This window comes from Ctenopharyngodon idella, chromosome 7, assembly GCF_019924925.1.
Source record: "Ctenopharyngodon idella isolate HZGC_01 chromosome 7, HZGC01, whole genome shotgun sequence".
NCBI lineage: Eukaryota > Metazoa > Chordata > Actinopteri > Cypriniformes > Xenocyprididae > Ctenopharyngodon > Ctenopharyngodon idella.
Window position 1 is genome coordinate 49531011 of NC_067226.1, and position 20106 is coordinate 49551116.

The 20106-nt window shown below is 39.2% G+C and overlaps 1 protein-coding gene across 10 annotated transcripts in view; it reads left to right on the forward strand.

Moving 5' to 3' along the window:
• The window catches only part of nrxn2b (neurexin 2b), a 330369-nt gene that overhangs the window by 154566 nt on the left and 155697 nt on the right, over window positions 1-20106 (forward strand). For 6 of the 10 annotated variants that reach the window (XM_051900279.1, XM_051900280.1, XM_051900272.1 and 3 more), the window contains 2 exons: window positions 3899-4200; window positions 12433-12477. In XM_051900279.1, the coding sequence (XP_051756239.1) occupies window positions 3899-4200; window positions 12433-12477 (347 nt within the window). The remainder of the gene's footprint in view (window positions 1-3898; window positions 4201-12432; window positions 12478-20106) is intronic. The other 4 variants (XM_051900271.1, XM_051900276.1, XM_051900278.1 and 1 more) reach the window with 2 other exon arrangements.

Genomic DNA, 20106 nt, shown 5'->3' on the forward strand with positions numbered 1-20106 from the left:
TCGCTCTGGAGACTATAAGCTGGATCACGAACAGTTGGTACTGATCCATCCTTGAGTAACAACTTTTTAGCAAAACCCGTGTTTTGTGTTGTCCCTTTGTATTGATATTTAGTTCACAAAGCAGTCTGGTGTAAAATGATTTGTGCAGACATAAACGAATTTAGGTATATGAGGGCGCATTCCCTTCAAAAACAAAACTAATCCACTGCGTCTTCAGCGGCTCTGGAGTCAGGAGTACATGGAGACTGTTATGTTCACTCTTACATCCAACAACAAACACCTCAATCGCTTATTCTTGTCACTACAACTGCTCCAGCCTGGAGAAAATGGTGTACAACTCGCTCAGGGCGGGGCCTATGCTAATACGGCAGAGTTCGTCAGCAGTGGTGGGCGGGGCCTGTGCAAACTGTAACTGTAAACATGTAAAAGTGAATTTTGCATAATAGGTGCCCTTTAACATGAATTTTTAAACCTTGCCTTGATCTATGTAAATATGCATTGTTTTATTTGAAAGAAATGGATGTACAGTATACATTTATACACACAGAGAATTCATACATATGGGCAACAGTGGCAAAAAATATATAGAAGATTGTCAATTTCAGAGCCACAACAAAAAGAGAGATGAGTCAAAGAGAGATGATTCGTTTCGGAGTGAAAGAGAATGAAAGAGAGATATGGAGCATTTTATGAGTTTTCTCTAAAAGCTGAAACACTGATCAATCAAACTGTCAGCACCATTTTTCACTCTTTCCTCCTTTAAGAAAGAAACGCTTTGTCATTTAAACACATCAGTGTGTGTGTGTGTGTGTGTGTCTTTAGAATTGCTTTTTCCACACAGTATACAGTGGGTGTTTGCGTGAACGGGGTGGTGCTTCAGTTGTGCGTGACATCATCACTGCAGTAATTATTTTGGTTTAATTAGCAGCCGTAGATGGGATATCAGCCATGATAATGACACAGCAGTCACCCAATCACATCACTGACGCTTCAACACTCCAGCCAATCACATTGGACCACTGAGAGCGCAGGTCCCGCCCCCTCTCCCTCTGCCTGATTCTGACGGCAGAGAGACGGAAAACACAGGCAGGAGGTTCCCGTTTTCAGATCAATTCTGAATAGGATTCAAGCTGTGTGCCTGTGCAGAGAGACAGACAGCTGTGGGCTGAAAATAAGACTTAATATCTTCAGTCATTTTGCTTCTCCAGTAAATGTATCTTGATTTAAGAATGTTTAGATATTTGTGCTGGAAAACAAGACAGAAACACTGAGGAAGAGCATTATTTTTAGCAGTGTGAGGTACATCAGAACACACAAGAAGAGCTTTAGAGCGACAGACAGGAGGGTTTAGCCGAGGCTCGCTGGAGCGACGGGGATCAGGCTGTATTAAAGCTCACAGGCCAGTAAAAGGTGCAGCGGGAGAGAGACAGATTACACACGGATCGAGAGACGAACACACAGCGCTTCACCAGATCCTGACACCTTCCTTCAGTACAGCACGCTTCTGTTGATCCTGCGTCCTGATTGGTCTCCTCTCTTAGCTCATTTGCATTCGGAATCTTGATTGGTCTGTTCTTTCTCACATTTATTGAACCGTAAGAAATCGGTCTTCATCGATCTGAATAATAACACTATTGTCTTCTGTAGAGCTGCTTATAGCTGAACTCATTTCATAACTGATGAACTTTACGCAGTTATTGAACTGAACTGAATCAACACTGAACTGAATTGATCTGAATAATGACTCTATTGTCTTCTGTAGAGCTGAATTTGTCTCATAATAGATGAAGTTTGATTCTGTTATTTTCCTGTTTATCACTGTGAAACGATCTGTCCTGTATAAAGCGCTGTAGAAATAAATGCGGCTTGATTCTCACAAACACTGATGTTTGCAGCTCATACACATTGAGTTTCAGTTTGACTGTGCGTTATGGACATCAAAAATAACTTATTGATTAAAAAAGATTTTCTGAAGCATCTGTAGTTTAGCTGCATCCAGAGAAAATATTGCAAAATAATGTACGCAAAGCGGCAAACTCTATTATTGCTGTACATCCAGTTTTATTGGTGTTATTCTGTGTGTGTGTGTGTGTGTGTGTGTGTGTGTGTGTGTGTTGGAATTGCTTCAGGCATTGTCTGTATTCCTAATATTTTTTTGTAAGGATGGATCTGTGTGTGTGTGTGTGTGAGGTTTAGATGTTCTCTACATCTTAAGGAAACACTCCAGGGCAAATTAATTAAGAAAACTGAAACAAATCACTTCCACATTAAAATATTTGCATGGTTCTCAGAGTCAGTGGCATGAAAACACAATTCAGTGATCTTTTACAGAAGAGCTGCAGCATCTTCACCTGAATAAAATGAAACATTAATGAACCTGTGGTTTAGTGGTTAAAGATCTGGGCTGAAATCCAAAAGGCTGTAGGTTTGAACTCTTTAGAGTCGTATAAAACGCTGTTTCGTGCCCTTGAGCGAAGCACTTGACCTCAGGTCGCTCCAGGATGAATGATCCTGCGGGAAAACCTAATGTATGTCACTTCCAATGAAAATGTCTGGAAATGAATGAATGTACGTGCAGTTTTACTCACTGGCTTTTTACAGCAGACTTCAGTTCGTCTGCTCTTTCTCATGAGGATTCTTAGATTTGCTGAAAGCGCTCATGAATACGGGAATCCCAGCGTATCCTACTGATACATGACATAATCTTCAGGACGCTCCAGTCAGGAAATACAGCAGCAGCGAAACTTAAAGAAAACACTGTTTATTCTGGAGAATAGCGTGTCTCCCCGGAGAACATCTGCGGTTGGGAATACGACCATAAGATTTGCTTTGAACCTTATTCTCACCAGTGTTTTACATGTTTAGAACTAATTACACTGCAAAGAATGAATGTCCTGCTCAGCACAAACATCTAAACGTTCTTAAATCAAGATACGTTTACTGGAGAAGCAAAATAACTGAAAAAAAAAATTATCAAAATGAAGTGAGTTTGTGGTTAAAACAAGAACAAAGATCTGCCAATGGGGTCAAAAATATAAAGAACATTAAAGGTTTCCATCAGGTGCTTCATATATAGAACCTTTTAACCCACCATTTTATGGATTTAGTTTTACTTAATTAAGCAAAGAGCTCCTGGAAAAATGAATTACATTTTTCCAGGAGCTCTTTGCTTCTACCTTCAATTAAATTGCTAACAGTGATTGTAAATTAATTGCCTAAATTATTACATTATTAGATAACTGCATTCTCCAAATTGTAATGTTGACATGCATTCTCTGTAAAGCTGCTTTGAAACGATATGTATTGTGAAAAGCGCTATACAAATAAATGTGAATTGAATTGAATTGAATTGAATTAATTAATTTTGTTTTAATTAATTATTATTATTTTTTTTTTTTGATTAAATTGTATGACTTAAACAGCTCTAAACATACTTTATCACTAGAAAAAAAAATGAACATGAAAGAATTATGCAATCAGTAATTATGTAATCAGACATTTCTCTTTCTATAGAGCCTTTTTGGCATAAAGCCATCTTTAAAGCGGTCATGAACTGCATTGTTTTATTGTTTTATAATGTTTCCTGAGGTGCACTTATAATGTTAGTATGCTTTTTACATCCAAAATTGTCATAATTTAGAAATAAAAGGCATTTTTGCTACCCTAATTTTAGCCTCAGATTTGAACGCTCTGTTTTAAGGGGCGTGTCTGTGTGAGACTTCAGTGTAAACGCCCACTGCTGTGATTGGCTGACATCTTTGCATATGAAATAGCTCAGTGTTACTCTCTCGAAAACTTTTAGCATGTTTTTCCATTACAGTTCCCAAGGTTTACTAATCGTGAAAAGTGTTGATTATAGCATTACATTTAGATCTATTTTCTTTCCTCCTCTCTGCAGGAAAAGAAGAATCGGTGGCCACCTTCAAGGGAAACGAGTTTTTCTGCTACGATCTGTCCATGACGCCCATCCAGAGCAGCACGGACGAGATCACGCTGTCTTTCCGAACCCTCCAGCGTAACGGTCTGATGCTCCACACCGGGAAATCCGCAGACTACGTCAACCTGTCGCTGAAGAGCGGCGCCGTGTGGCTCGTCATCAACCTGGGCTCCGGCGCGTTCGAGGCTCTGGTGGAACCCGTCAACGGGAAGTTTAACGACAACGCTTGGCACGATGTTAAAGTCACGCGAAACCTGCGACAGGTAAGACGGGATGCTCACTTTTTACAGTGTGAATTGTGTGGAAATTGATCACCTAACAAAAATGATGTTCTTCCTCAGTATTTCTGTCTTGCTTTCCAGTACAAATATCTAAACATTAAATCATTTACAAACATTTACTGGAAAGCAAAATGACTGAAGATATGAAATACTGAGGAAGAACATCATTTTCTGCAGTGAGCTGAAGTCGGGAATCACTTGGGAAAGGGCGTGATCACAGTGAATTCTCATTGGCTGGAGGTGTTTCAGTCCACGCCCACAGTCCCCGGTGCTTCCCGACAGCCGCTGTGTGATTCCTGACAGGTCCGAGAACAGCGCTGTGTGCTTTCTTCTTGTTAGACCCGATCCAGACAGAATCAGACCCATGCCTTCTGCTTCAGGACTTCATTATGTGCACCTTAACTTAATGTTCTGTTCGGAGAAGAGTTGTCCATCTAAAATTGACTCAAACCTAATGAAGTCGGCAGTCCTTAGGGGACGGAAGATGCCGGTCTTGTTCTACAGGATAAAATCAAGGAGTCAATGATTGGACTGGAAAAGAACAGAAATGAGTAATAATAGAACAAATAACAACACAATACGGAGAAACGCTCACTGAACACTGATCAGCCGTATTCAACACAGTGATGACGAACTTAATCTCCACTCTGATGACTCAGTGAGTCGTTCCTTCAGGACACAAAGTGATTCACGCACACCGAAACAGAAATGAGCTTCACATGTGTACGGGTGTTTCTTCATACGGCCACTTTTGTTCTTGTGGACCTTTAGAAAAAAACGAGATTTTTTCCATCTAGCATTTGATGCGTCCTAAATGCAATCCTAAAATAATACTTTAATATTTTCCACATACTTCCACCAAATTACAGCTCGATTGCAAATAGCACACAATAAAAATATCCCGTTCAAGTGATATTTATCTTGATTTTCTCTCTATATTTCATCTCAATCTCTTCACTGGCGCTGTCGTCCCTTTTTCCTAAACTAATAAATTGGTAATCTTGGGGGAAAACAAAGATTATTGGAGTAAGTTTCACAAGAAAATATTATTTCAGTTTTTCTACTTCAAAATGTCACATTTAATTCAATGTTACTTGCTGTTTCTTTGTAATTAATTGTGAAATTTACTAGCAATTCCTGAGTGAAAATAGTTTCTACATTATTTTTTCAAGTGTAGCATTAAAAACACCTTAATAGGGCAAAATTGTTGCTTGTGTTTTTATATATATATATATATATTAGAGATATATCGGCCGATAAAAGCTATTATTATCACTATCGGCCATCGGGCGATTGTTTAAAAGCTGCCGATGATCAGGGCCAATTATATCCTGTCAATCAAAAGGGTGCGGAAAGACGTGTTCAGACTGCAGCTCATACTTACTGTGTGTGAAGAAAATCGCTGGTGTTGAATTTTAACGAATTAACAGTTTAAAAACAGTGACGTTGAAGCAGGCTCTTTTTGACCCTATGAATCACCCGTAGTTCAAGCCAGGGTTGCCAGGTCTGCGTTTTTTTTTTCCTACATCAAATATTATTTGTAGCGCCTCCCATCCAATAATCGCAAAAAGATTTGTGCTTTATTACTTCTGATAATAATAAAAGTTTCAGTTTTCAAATTCTGTCCATTTTATAATGAAATTCAACCAATAAATGGCGTTTTGACGCTCTTAAACTATCATTATCGGCATTGGCATCGGCCGATATCATTCTGAATAATCGATAGCTATATATATATATAGAAACCATAATTTCTGTATGTGATGAAAGAATTGAAATCAACACTGGGGTGTAAACGTGTGTATTATATAGAAACACCCTTACGCTCTCCGTTCTTTCCACATGTCTGAGACACACACACACACACACACACACACACACACACAGAGATTGAATAAAAGTGAAGAATGGTTCAATACGGCTGCTGTAATTGGCAGCTGCAGATAGCGGCGCAGAGATGCGATCGATTTCACTTACGGTCACTCGCTCATTCTGTCTCTGCTCTGGTAATTGTAATTGGAACGAATGTCTTGTCACCCGTAATAAGAGCGATTGTAATTGGCTGCTGTGGCACGAGGGCGTGTCCGCTGTGATAATGCTTATTGCTATTGGCTGATGGTGTGAATCCAGAGAGGAAACAAAAGGGGAAAATCTTTTGTCCGGGACTGAATTCAATTACACACTCGAGGCTTTATTCTCCTCCGAGAACAAGTGAGAGAGAGTTTGGGCTCAGAATCACTCCTTTGTTGGTTTATGCCGGTTTAGTTACCCAAAACTCCTTAAAAACCATCCAATCAGAAACCAGCGGACCTGCTTTTTGTTTCAAGGGATTTAAAGGTGGATTGAAGCCGATCAGACCGTCCGACAGCAGAGATGAGTGATCACAAAATCAGTAATGACTCCATCTGTAGTGTGTTTGAGAGGCACATTTAACTCTTGACGAGGTTGTAGAGATGCAGAAAGGTTTATGTGAGGATTTATGGGATAGAAAATATCATTCACTCAGTATAAAAAATAATAATGAACGTCATTAGAAAGACCCACCATGATAAAAAACAAGAGGTGGCTGGTTTATTGATCTGATTCAGACATACACTGACCTCACATTTACTCAAAGCTGAACTCCAGATAATCAATAGAGTAACTGTGTGTGTGTGTGTGTGTGTGTGTGTGTGTGTGTGTGTGTGTGTGTGTGTGTGCGTGTGTGTGCCAGTGTTTGTTCTGTGTGTAATATATAACAGTCAGAATGAGGGAAATAAATAAATGGAAATCAATGTAATAAATAATTAAATGCAGAGATACAGCACAACATCGCCACCCAGTGGTGAGCAGTAAATGTGCACAGATGTTTTTCCAATCCAAGAGTGAAAACAAACACATCCAAGATGGCGTACAGATATTGTAAATATACTTATGTTAATTAATTCAATAGTAAAAAAAGCTTTGATCAAACAATACATTTTAATGTTTTACTCAATATTTACAGTGGATAAAAAAGTCTACACATATCTGTTAAAACAGATCGCTTCTGAACTTCTGCCATTTTAATGTAATTTCTGAACACAGCCACAATTATATCCAATTTAAAGGGGGTGTAGACTTATGCAGTCAGGATGTTTTAAGTTTTCATGGATCTTTTATTCTCTGAAATGTGTGACTTTGGTTTTCAGTGGCATTATATAGGCTGTGAATTTAACATTAAAGGTGCAAAAGCTCTGATATGATTCATCTTTCTTTAGTGTCTGTATGTGTGTGTTGTGTATTTGAATGCGTATGAGTGTGTTGATGCCAGTTGAGATGTGTTTCAGATCAGTCCAGGTTTAGACTGATGTATGCTGACTGGAGTGTGTGAGTGTGAAACTGCTGTATTCATCTCTTCTCTTAACGGACAGCATACGTGTCTGGTAACTTTATAGGGAACTGTGTGAGGGTTCGATTCTCGCTGCCAGTTCTTGGAAGAGGTCGTGACTTTTTCCCTTCAGCGTTTCTATTATAGACACACAGCGAGACGTTACTGAGAATCAACATCAGGTCAATATTCCAGCGCAGGTGAGAGAGAAACACAGCGCTCAGTGTCACGAATGACACAACACCGCCTGAAACATGAGATATAGATACATGTGTATATATACCAGAGCAAACATCACTTCCTGCTGTCTTTAGTTACTTAACAAAGGTCAGGTGTGTGTGTGTGTGTGTGTGTGAGACTACAGTCAACAGTGAACTACACTCTGCAGTGATTGGCTGGAATGTTAATGTGTGCGGTGCTGATTGGTGGAGGTGATATTTTGAGGCGGAGTTTACAGTCATTTCTCATTTTCTTCTCATCAGCGTCTCCCTGCCGTCTGTCCGTCTCCATCTGTATCTCCCATCATTCTCGTCTCGTGTAATTCGTCACCTAGCAACGCTGTGGACGTGCTCTGGTTTGTTGTTGGAGGATTTGAGAGTTTTTCTTCTCTGTCGTTTGACGAGCTGAAAGAGTCTCAAACCTGCTGCATTTCAATCTCATTCAGACAGTCACTGGAGTGAACCTGTGAGCTGTGCGACTGAGATGAGGCCGCCGTGACGCTTCAGATCCGCCGACACCGAATATGATCCTGACCTCACATTTACAAGACATAAAACACGTGTGTTAATTAACATTATAAATATATATAAATATTATTTGGAAAATATTTTATTTCACACTATAAAAAACTATTTTCATGATTTGTTATCACGACATTTTTTCTTTTGTCAGATCAACTTAATAATTAACAATTAATGTGGTTCAGATAACCAAATATTTTGAGATTCTATTAATTAAACCAATCACCTTCACAGTATTAACTCAAACTTTTAATTAACTCAAAATTTTAAGGCAACCAGGTAACTTTTTTTAAGTTTAACCAACAATTCTTTTTTTTACAGTGACATTACATCATTACTTTTTAACACAATGTAGTACTGTACTGATGTATGTATTTAAATCAAATTTTACTTATATTATTTAATGAATACATTCATTTAAATAAATTTGTTTATATTATTTTAATCCAATATATTACGTTACAATTTAATAATTTATTTAAATCAGATTTATTCATTTATTTATTTAAATCAAACTTTACTTATATTATTTTAATCAGTTCATTCATTTAAATTAAATTTATTATATTTTTATTATAATCCAATGTATTTATTAATGATTTAAATCAAATTTCATTTATTATTTTAATCAATTATGCATTTATTTAAATGATGTATATATTTATTATTTATTTATTTAAATCAAATTGTACTTATATTATTTAATCAATGTATCAATTTAAAATTGAATCAATTATTTATTTAAATCCAATTTATTTATTTAAATCAAATTTAACATTATTTTAATCAGTTCATTAAATTAAATTATTTTTATTTTAATATAATGTATTATTTATTTAAATAAAATTGAATCATTTATTTATTTATTTAAATCAAATTTATTTATATATTTAAATCAAATTTTACTCATATTATTTTAATCAGGTAATTAATTTAAATTAAATTAATTATTTTTATTTTAATGCAATTTATTTATTAGTGATTTAAATCAAATTTCATACATTTATTATTTTAACCAATTATGTATTTATTTAAATTAAATTGATATATTTATTTATTTATTTATTTAAATCAATTTTAAGAATTTTTAAATCAAATTTAGTTTGGTTTAAAGTGACAGTTTAATTTGAGATTTATTATGTATTTATTTTACAGTGTTTTTCTCTCTTGCGGCCCCTCTGATTCAGTGCATGTTGATTTTCAGCTCCGGGTCGAGTTGAGCTGAACTCTGATGTGATTCAACACACGAGACCAGAACAAAACCAGTCTCAACAGACAGACAGACAGACAGCAGACTCTCGCACAGAGACATTCTGATATCTTCACATGTTCATACATATTCATCTTATTTGTTCTGCATGTTGTTGTTTTTTTGCTAAATAACAGCGGTCTCATTTAAATATGCGCTGTATGTCATGCATATGCATGAGAGCCAAACCTGCCTCATTATGATCCGGCTGATGTGAGTGAGGAGGATGATGAATTCAGCTCTTCTGCTTCATTCACTGACCCACTGATCCTTCATTTCATCACACACACTGAGACTCACGCTCAAACATCTGCAAATGTGCATTTTCACATATAAACGTTCACATCCGTCCCCTGATTCTGTGAGAAGCGCTTTACAAATCAATCACACTGAATAATGTGTCGCTCCACACAGATCTGCTCTGATCCTGTCTGCCTTCTGTTGAGATAATTTCTACAAATAAAAGGACCATGAAATTACTGAAACAATAGCTTTATATATTAAACGAGAAAAGCAGCTAATAGACATTACAAAAAGTAGCTTTAGAAAGAAATATATATTTTTGATTCAACATTTGACACAACTTTTAGGCTTCAATGGCCATGAGGGTTGCTAAATGACAGAATGTTCATTTTTGAAACGGTTTAATGAGTTTCTTTATTATTGTAGATTTTTTTTTTTTTTTTTTAGGAAATTATGCTCTAAATAAGAAACTAAAACTGCCAGTAGGTGTCTAAATGAGTAAGTCATTGAATTATTCATTCATTCGTTTCGTTCAAACAGCTGATTCATTGTTCACCTGATTGATTCACTCAAACTCAGATTCATTCAGAAACGCCGCTGTGTGATTTGAGTTTTAATCCGCACACATCTTCATCATGAGCTCTAAACACTGAAAGATGTCAAATATTAGTCTTGTGTCTCAGCGGGAGTCGTTCAGGAAATCCTCTCTGTAACTCCTCCTCCAGACCTCCCGCTGACTCAGTTTCATTATTCTCCTGTGGTTTCCCGCTGCTGCGACTCTCGGCATCCGTATTCTCCGCTCTCCATCCGGCCGGGAAGCACAGGGACGCTGAGGAGCGAGACGGTCTTCCTAAGATGTCTCTGATTCCCGCTGCAGCTCTGTTTTATTAGGCAGGAATCTCTGGAGCATCGGATACAAGAGTGTGCATGAGACTGAGGTCAGAGGTCAGAGTCCAGTCTGGTGAATGAAAATTGAGTCAACACGGTGCAGTGAAAAAGTAGGATTTACTTGAAAAAAGCTAAGAAACAATTTTCACCCAAAAATTGCTAGTAAATTTTACAAATAATTACAAAGAAACACCAAGTAACTCACTGAATTAAATGTGAAAAATTTTAAAGTATAAATTAATAATTCATTATTTATTTACAGCTGTACACAAAACACACAATCATACGCACGGCTGTCCTGTAGTGACACTCACTTACTTGGGTTGCTAGGGTGTTGTTAGGTGGTTTCTAGGGTGTCACTGAGGGGTTGCCAGGGTGTTGCTATGCAGTGTTTTTGCTCCGGTTCCTCCCTCAATGTGCATCTGCAGTCATTTTTAGCTGTTTTCTGCATCTGATCACTCAGTAAAGCAGCAGCTCACTGTCCTCAAAAACACACGTGATCTGAGCGATCGATCGTTCACGTCACAAACGCACACACTCACTCAGGTGTGATCAGCACTAAGTAAGTAAGTGCACTGCAGAGGCATGGGTCTGGATCAGAATCCGGTCTGGACGAGGCTTCATAATCACAACAGTCTTTTCTTCCAGGTTCAAGATGGCGGCAATATGATGTTTCTCTCTCTTTCTCTGAATTTCTTGTGTTGAAAGTTCAAATAAGATGTTTTCCTTCCCATGTTGCTCATGCTGTTGTGTTTTTGCCTCCTTTCAGTCGTCAGCCAGAGAAGAGCGATTTCTTGCTTTGCTTCAAAAACCAAGTTTGGCCAAATTTGCCTGTAACGAGCCCCGTCCGCAAACAGGCCACGCCCACTCACAGGACTAGCCAATCAGAATGACCACTAATACTGCTGTTCCTCTAGCCCCTCCCACTCGAGTCAGCCCCTCCCCCAATCTTCCCACGTCCCCCTTCTTTATGTGGAGAATGGTTTCCTAACTCTTGTGTCTTCTTACTAACCCAACAGCTTCAGATTCTTCCAGTTTTCATTTTGACCTGTTTGTGTTCCTTTGAAACGACTAACATCGTGTCATTCACGGAATGTGGGCCATCTGTTGTTTTCCGAATTAACTTGCGTACTGACGTACTAACCATAATAACAATACAGTTGTCATGTTTTTCTTTTGGTTGACAAATCCTTCAATGAAGAGATTCTAGACATGAGAAAGAACTCTTTAAATTTGGATTTTGGGCAAAAACGAAATTAGAAAATGAAAGACCCCGGCTGGTTGAACCTGTTAACTGTCACTCGCTCCTCAGATCTGAACTCAAGCGCTTGTGATTCATGAAGCCAAAGCACTTGTGTAAAAACGTTTAACATTTTCATTCCATACATATTTTACAACATAATTTGGCCTCTGAAATTGCTAGAAAATCAATGCCAAGTTTTGTTCCAATTTCGTTCCAATTTTGTTCCAAGTTTTTGATATCACAAAAATTGAGCCGCTGAAAGGTTTTAAAGTAGCGTTTCCATTATAACTCAGTGTCCAGTTTCAAAACAGTTTCCACAGGATGAATTTTGAGTGTTTAAGCTTTCGAATGAATGATAATTACTAAAATATGCGAGCAATAAAAAGCGCACGCAGACAGTTAACAGGCTGTGACCGCCGCGTTTTCAAAGACCTTTATTGACTTCACGATTTGTCATTATTCTATATATTTTTCTTTCCCTTCCCTTGTTTTTTTCCTAAAGCACTCAGGCATTGGACACGCTATGGTAAACAAACTGCATTATATGGTAGATATCATTCTAATTGTCTTCTACTTTGGTTTGCCCTGGATTTCCGTTTCCTATTTCTATTCTGTTTGCTTATACTGACTACACAAATTCCCATTGGTATCAAGGTAGCAATGAAACTACAGATATTCACTCTTTTCCTTTCACTGTCCCATTCGATCATCCTTTTTACTTTGTTTTGTCCATCCTACGCCCTCCCTTCCCTCCAGATAGAGTTAAACATTTTGTTCATTACGTTGAAGTAGTCCATGAAGAAATAAAGAATTGCAAAGTACTAGTAAACTCGAGCACACTGAAAGTTTTACTGTATGTTACCCGTAGCTGCGACTCCCTTGAGTAGTTTATGATCATCTGAACCGATGTGAAGTTCGTTTGAGGTGGTAATGGATCCCAGTGGCAGGCAGTACGGATGTAGCATGGATATAACGCAGTAAAGCTAATGAGATCGTATGAAAGTGTTTTGGTGAAGTTGACCGACTGGCCAGGATCTGAGAATGTCAATATTAATACTGAGATATTGAGCTGAGTTCAGTGCAGCTGTGAAACTCGTGTCTGGCTCTCAGCATCTCAATCCGTTAGCTGGATAATGGCATCAGGCTCCAGGTGATGATCCTCCGTCTCTCCGGGTGGATTTACTGCCCCTGGTTGGGAGTGGGCAGCCCTGGTCATAAAACACCCCATTACAAGAGCCGCTGTGATTTATTCAGCAGATCAGAGTGGTGAACTGGGCCTCGTTCTGTCCACAGCGGCTGGACTGATAGTTTCATCGGACTGTACCAGAGCCAGATGTTTATTCACGTATTTCAAGTCGTCTGGACTGTTTGGTCTCACTCAGGTCAGGCTGAGTGATGGTTTCATTAGTGTACATACCCATAGGACAACTAACCTAATTATTAAACATGAACAATTAATTATTACTGAAGCTCAGTAGCCTATATAACTTCCCAGGGAGATGTTATTGATGCCGGGAAGCTTTACACTGACGCAGTGCTTGTTTTGCTGTTTGGCAGGTGAGAATCAGACCTTGGCTGAGGTTCATTTAACTATCAGACCAATCGGTGGTCCGTTTTACTGTTATTTATATACTAGTATAGTGTTTATTTGAATTGGCTTTATGCTTATACTTTCAGTCACCATTTTTTGAATTTTAGTTTCAAATTTTAGTAATTTTATGTGCTTTTTATTCATTTTTATTTCATTTTTATTATAAATTAACCAATATTAAATCAATTACTTCAACTTAAACACATATTTAATTTAATTTTATATTTTATTTTATTTTGTATATATATATATATAACAAAATAAAATATAAAATTAAATATATGTTTATGTGTGTCATTGGACCCACAGAGATGATGTCCTTTACTGCCTGTCACTGGACTCGTCAAACACTAGGCTCCGCCCCCAGTGCTGCATGGCATGTAGGAGAATTTCTAGAATGTAGGAACTGTGTTCATTAACATCGATACTAACTCAATAACGACACTCTAACACACTCTTACTTTGGTATATATGTATGTATATGTTGCCTAGCACATATATACTCATACATATATGCATATTTATGAACCTACAGACATGAATAAAGCCACACCCCCTTCTAATAGGAATAAAATCAGCCTACTTTGAAATAAAAAATGTGGAAAGGGCTAGCGTGATTGACAGGTCTCTGGCTTCCCGCTGCGAGCTGCTTCAGGATGATATTATCAGCCCGGACCGCTTGCATTAGTATGCAATTATACAGATCTAATGAACTCTGGCAGGGGTTCGGCGCCCTAGAATAACAATATTTCAGGCCGGTCTGGGAGAACGAGCGATAGTGTTATTTGGCCCAGTGCAGGCTGGGTAATTGGCAGATGGACAGTCGTAGATGACTGACAGCTCGCAGTGCAGATGAACGTTGCCATCGCTCATTTACACTCATCTGTGTGACGTTCAGTCAGAACTCTTTTCTTTCGTGTTCTCAGTCGTGTGCATGCTTTCATCCGCTTGCAGCGAGAGGGAGTCTGCGATGCCCAAGCCGAAAGAGTCTCGGCTTGCACGCAAACCTGTGGACTTTAAGTGCTCATTTTGTTGTGTCCCACCTTCAGATTTAACCCCTTAATCAACTAAATGTCCTCGCACCTCTTTTCTTGCCATCTGTGCCGTGACGTGACTCCGTTTCGACTCCTCTCTGCCATCGGCTGCTGAGCGCTTTTGCTCAGACGCTTGATTGCGTTCATCGGTTGAACATTCCCATTAGACGCCATCTTCATTTGCTCATCCAACTGCATGGCTTCTTCCCCATGTTGTGATGGTTTTTGGATGGTTCATTTTCCTTCCTCTTAACCTCAAAACCCACCAAACGTGACAATTCAAACTCTTTGTCGAATCAAATCACAAAGGATTTCACCAATTGACTGCTACTACTCTACTAAATGACTAAAACCCAAATTCTGTTACTAATCCCAATGAAACCTTTGTTGTAACTGTACTAACAACCATTTTTGTGTCTGACCTGCTCTTATTTACTAAAGTACTAACCTCCAACCCCACACATACGAGCGCCTCACACAGTCTCCGGCCCGTCCCTCGCCTCTCTTCCTTCTCCTGACCCCTCAATCTCACTAACTCACCCTGGATCCTTTGGCTAGTTCCGTCCTGATGTCTCGCGACTCGCTCACCAACCCGAGGGTCGTTTTCCAGCTGCCAGCCACTTGTCGAAGGCCTCACCACTGCGGTGTGCACTGTGAGGCTTGATTATGAGAATAATAAATGGGTTTTCATTGCAACGTGCAATTTTTCCTTTGTTTTTAATAGGTAAAGGTAAGTAATTGTAAAGACCCATCTCAAGACCCATCAGCTGAAACTGAAGCATCTGGAGATGAGGTAAGGATGATCACTGACTTTTAAGACCAAATCACACTGCGCCGACAGACGCCGACCATCACCAGATCACAGTACTTCACTCCTCAGACACATTCCATGTCCCGACAAACTAGGGGCCGACCAATGGCAACACATTAATCCGATGAATTGTCTGTCGCCGTCTGTCAGCGCAGTGCGATATGGCCAATACAGGACCAACATACTGCCACTTATAAACATTCAGTTGAGCTCATTGCATAGACTTTTGTGGTTTTGTCTTTTTACAAAAATATTCATTAAAGGGATTTATTAGTTCTGTCATCATTTAAAGAACACAAAAGAAGATGTCTCAGTGTTTTTTGTCCATGCAATGGAAGCCAAAGTTTTTTGGTTCTCAGCGTTTTCCACAACGTCTTCTTTTGTGTTCAACACAAGGTAGAAAGTCATACAGGGTTGGAAAGACATGAGGGCGAATAAATGATGACAGAATGATCAGTTTTGGGTGAACTATTGGAATCAAAAAACACAGGACAAGATGTTAGAAGCTGTCTCTTGTGCCAATAGGTGGTGAGCACTTTTTTGAGATGTACCTTATTGCTGGGAATGGTAGACAATCAACTGGTGGTGATTCTCCTAGTTGTGTGGGAGGTAAATCTTGGTCAGGGTACCATTTCGGGTCAATTGGGCACGGGACACATCATCAGTAGTGTGCCCTTGCACCATTGGGTGTTTCGGCCTTTCAACACTATACACCCTCCACAAGGGAGCCCTGCTGCAGGATGATCAGTCCTCAACTTGTGTCCCGTGCTCCTGAAATTCCCTCTGGTAAAGAAGCCTGCAGCTGGCTGAAAGGTTGACAGGTGGGCGTTCTTTGGGTGAACTATTGCTTTAAAGCCGAGTCTGTATTTTGTTGTGTCATTTTCATTTTAGTCAATTTACGCTGAATGAAAGAACTTCTTATCGTAGTGTGAGTGCATTGGTAATATCTTGCAGTGTTTTATGTTTTCATGTTGAGTGTGTTTTAATCAAAATCGCTTAGTTATCGTCACGATCTTTTTTTGTCTCATCTTTGGTACCGTTGACAATCAAAAACCCTTCATTCATTGATGAGATGAATGTTGAGTGCTGGTGTTTTCAGCAACGAGTGTGTTTTATACCATTGACATTTACATTTAATCATTTAGCAGACACTTTTAAAAGCGATTTACAAATATGGAGAGCAATAGAAGCAATTAAACCAACAATAGGGCAAAAATAGGTTAGTGCTGTGAGTCCCAGTCAGTCCAGCACAGCACACATAGCAAGTTTTTATTATTATTATTATTATTATTATTATTAATTGATAGATGTAGAATAGTCAGTTTTAGTATTAATGGGTCAAGTGTTGCCAAAAAACATGCATGTTCAGCAGTTTCTTGAAAATGGCTAAAGACTCAACAGCTCGGGTTGAGTTAGGCAGGTCATTCACCAGCAGGGAACAGTCCAGGTACAGGTCCATGAGAGTGCTTTTGTGCCTCTTTGGGATGGCACCACAAGAACGCAAGCTTCTGGAGGACACATAGGTCTGAAGTAGTGAGTTTAGGTACAGGGGTTTTTGTTCTGTAGGTAAACATCAGTGCCTTGAATTTGATGCAACCAGTGCAGGTTTTTGAGGAGAGGTGTGATGTCCGCTCTCTTCGGCTTGTTAAAGACTCTTGCTGCAGCATTCTGGATCAGTTGTAGAGGCTTGACAGCATGCTGGAAGGCCTGCCAAGAGAGCATTACAATAGTCCAGTCTGGATAGAACAAGAGCTTGGACGAGGAGTTGTGTAGCATGCTCTGATAGGAAGGGCCTAATCCTTCTAATGTTGTATAAGGCAAATCTGCAGGACCAGGCAGTTCTAGCAATGTGGTCTGTGAAATTCATCAATCACAACTCCAAGATTCCTGGCTGTCCTAGATGGAGTTATGGTTGATGTACCTAGCTGAATGGCGAAGTTGTGATGAAGTGTTGGGTTGGCCAAGACCACAAGCATCTCCGACTTCACAAGGTTTAGTTGAAGGTGGTGGTCCTTCATCCAGCAAGAAATGTCTGTCAGGCAGGCTGAGACGTGAGCAGCTATCGTCAGATCATCTGGCTGGAATGAAAGGTAGAGTTGTGTGTTATCAGCATAGCAGTGATGGGAAAAACCATGTTTCTGAATGACAGATCCTAGTGATGACATCTGGATGGAGAAGAGAAGCAGTCCCAGTACTGAGCCCTGAGGCACCCCAGTATCTAGATGTTGCGTTGAGATGTAGTTGTCTTTTCTGCGGTTTGATTTCATACAAACTCCACTTGTGAGAGAGAAAGATCTGGCAGAGCAATGATTTAGATTCATAATGTGTATTGGATTCAATTCTGGTCTAAAAGATCTGTATGAATATCAGTAGGTGCTTAACATGATCCAATGCAGATTCAAGCCTCCTAACATCTGACATGTTTCACACTATTTTCTATGGAGAAACATCCCTGTTTCTTTTAGTTTAGCCTGACACTGGATGGCTTCTGTTTGCTTTGAGCTTCCTGATTCAGAGCGGTTTGTGTTAATATAGTGTGCAATTTTTGAGTTTCAGCAGAAGTCTGCTGCACTGTAACATGAATTTCTCTTAATTTGCATAAAGTTAAACTTTTTTAAAAAATGCCAAGGTGAAAATGAATGACTTCTGATCTGTAGTGTTAACAGGGCTTGAGTGAGTGTTTACTGACATCACAACACTGAACGAGTCGGCTTGGTAATACATAGGGAGAGCAAAAAAAGCAGGTAATGAGGAAGGACAGGTGGGGCAAATAAACCAATGATCGGGTGGGGTTAGAAAATAGACAGGAGAGCACATGGCACATAGAAACAAACACGAGAAGCCATGTGCTCACACCGAAGTTCGACTGTGTACATATGGAGTGATTCAGAGTACGGCGGATGTGAAGATCTCAGTTCTGAGCCGACGGCAGCTAATCGACACTCGAACACAATCAGACTTGCATGCAGAGATGTTGATAATCATAAACGCGCCACACATTCATATTCTCTTTCACTAGCAATTATGCTCTTTGATTTGATGCGGAGGATGATTATGTTAGATTTATGTAATAGCAGTCAAAAGTGTCCATTAGCTGGTGGTGGTTCCTCTGGTGCGTCGGTCAGTTTGTTGTCCAGGGCAGAATAAATGAGATGCCAGCGCTCATCTAATGCTGCATCAATATGAAATCATTACTCAACGGCTGACAGGTGATCAATTCTACCAGATTATTAGAATAGCCCGATGACAGCAAGATGGACAATTTTATCAGGGAAAGTAGCTGCAGTGTGATATTGTGTCTTCACGGTCAGACAGATTTGTGCGTGAGACTAACAAGACTTACGCCATGATGCTACTAACTTCACTACGTTTCAGCAGTGTGACAGTAACTCAGTTTGGCTTTTCCAGTAACAGGCTAGTATTGACAGAACCACAGCGCAGAGTTTTATGTCTCATTGTGTTACTGAATCAGTAGCTGTGTGAAATCTGAATCATTTCAGCACTTCAGATGATTTGTTTTAGTGAATTGGTTTATTTAGGCAGATGCTTTCAATGAATTGGTTCAGAAAACAATCAGTCAGGTGTTTTCTCAGTTTTTATTTATTTATTTATTTATTTTTTAATGACTTCAATTCTGTTTGATTCAAGTTTGATTCTGTCATGTTTCAATTGTTGCGTCAGAATAATACTGTTAGAATGCTAATACTTATCTAAACCATCCTTAAAATACATTTACTAGAGAAAATAAATGATGTAAAATCTGTTTTAGGGCATATATATTTTTAAACAATCTGCAATTACTTTCTTTTAGTTCTAAGCATAAATCTAACAAAATTTGGCAAGGTTTATGCTTAAAACAAGAACATAATGTGATTCAAGACTCTTTTGTTCAGCATGGGTAGTTTGACTATGGTTTAACTAGTAGCTTGTAACTTGACCAGCTTTAGCTTCAGAGTAGTTTTCTGCTGACAGACGCTCATTAACGCCTTCTCCCCCTGACTGAAGTGAAAGTGACAGTAAATGAGTGTAATGGGGAGCAAGTGTAATGCGCATCTTCTGAGGTTTCCTCTCTTTAAAACAATCCCTAGTGAGTATCGAAAGAGCCACGGATGAATTCATTGGTGCAAAAGAGCTGCTGCATGATGGCATCTGTATTCAGCACACATACAGTTAAACTGTGTGTGTGTGTGTGTTGTACAGTAGGTGTGGTTGATGTTGATTGTGTGTGTCAGTAAAAACACAACACTTCACTGCACACATTTATCTCTTTCTCTCTGTTCCTCTCTCTCTAATGCTGTGCTTTGTTTTATTCATTTTATTCATTGTCTCCACTGCTGCATTACTGTAGTGTGTTTGCGGTGAACCACAGGAGCCACTGTTATTTCTTTATACACACACTGAGAGCGTTTTAACCCGTCAGTGATGATCCTCCAGGAACGCTTCAGTGTGTTTCAGTGAGGGATTACGCGTTCTTATCTGAACATGCTCTCTGTCTTGTCACGAGGGGTTTTAGGGTAAATAACTCAATATATCTCAGAGACAAACGGCCCATTAACACATTATCAGCTCCTGGAGCCTTTAAGATGCAGGAGCCTGAAGCACAGCAGCAGGTTTGGATGCTGCGTATGGATTTCACAGGTTATCTGCAGTGCGAAGCAGAACCGCAGGGCTGACGGTGCTTTTGTTTCTCTGAGATCAATCCACAGTTAACAACAGAACCGCAGCTGTGCTCTCGGACAC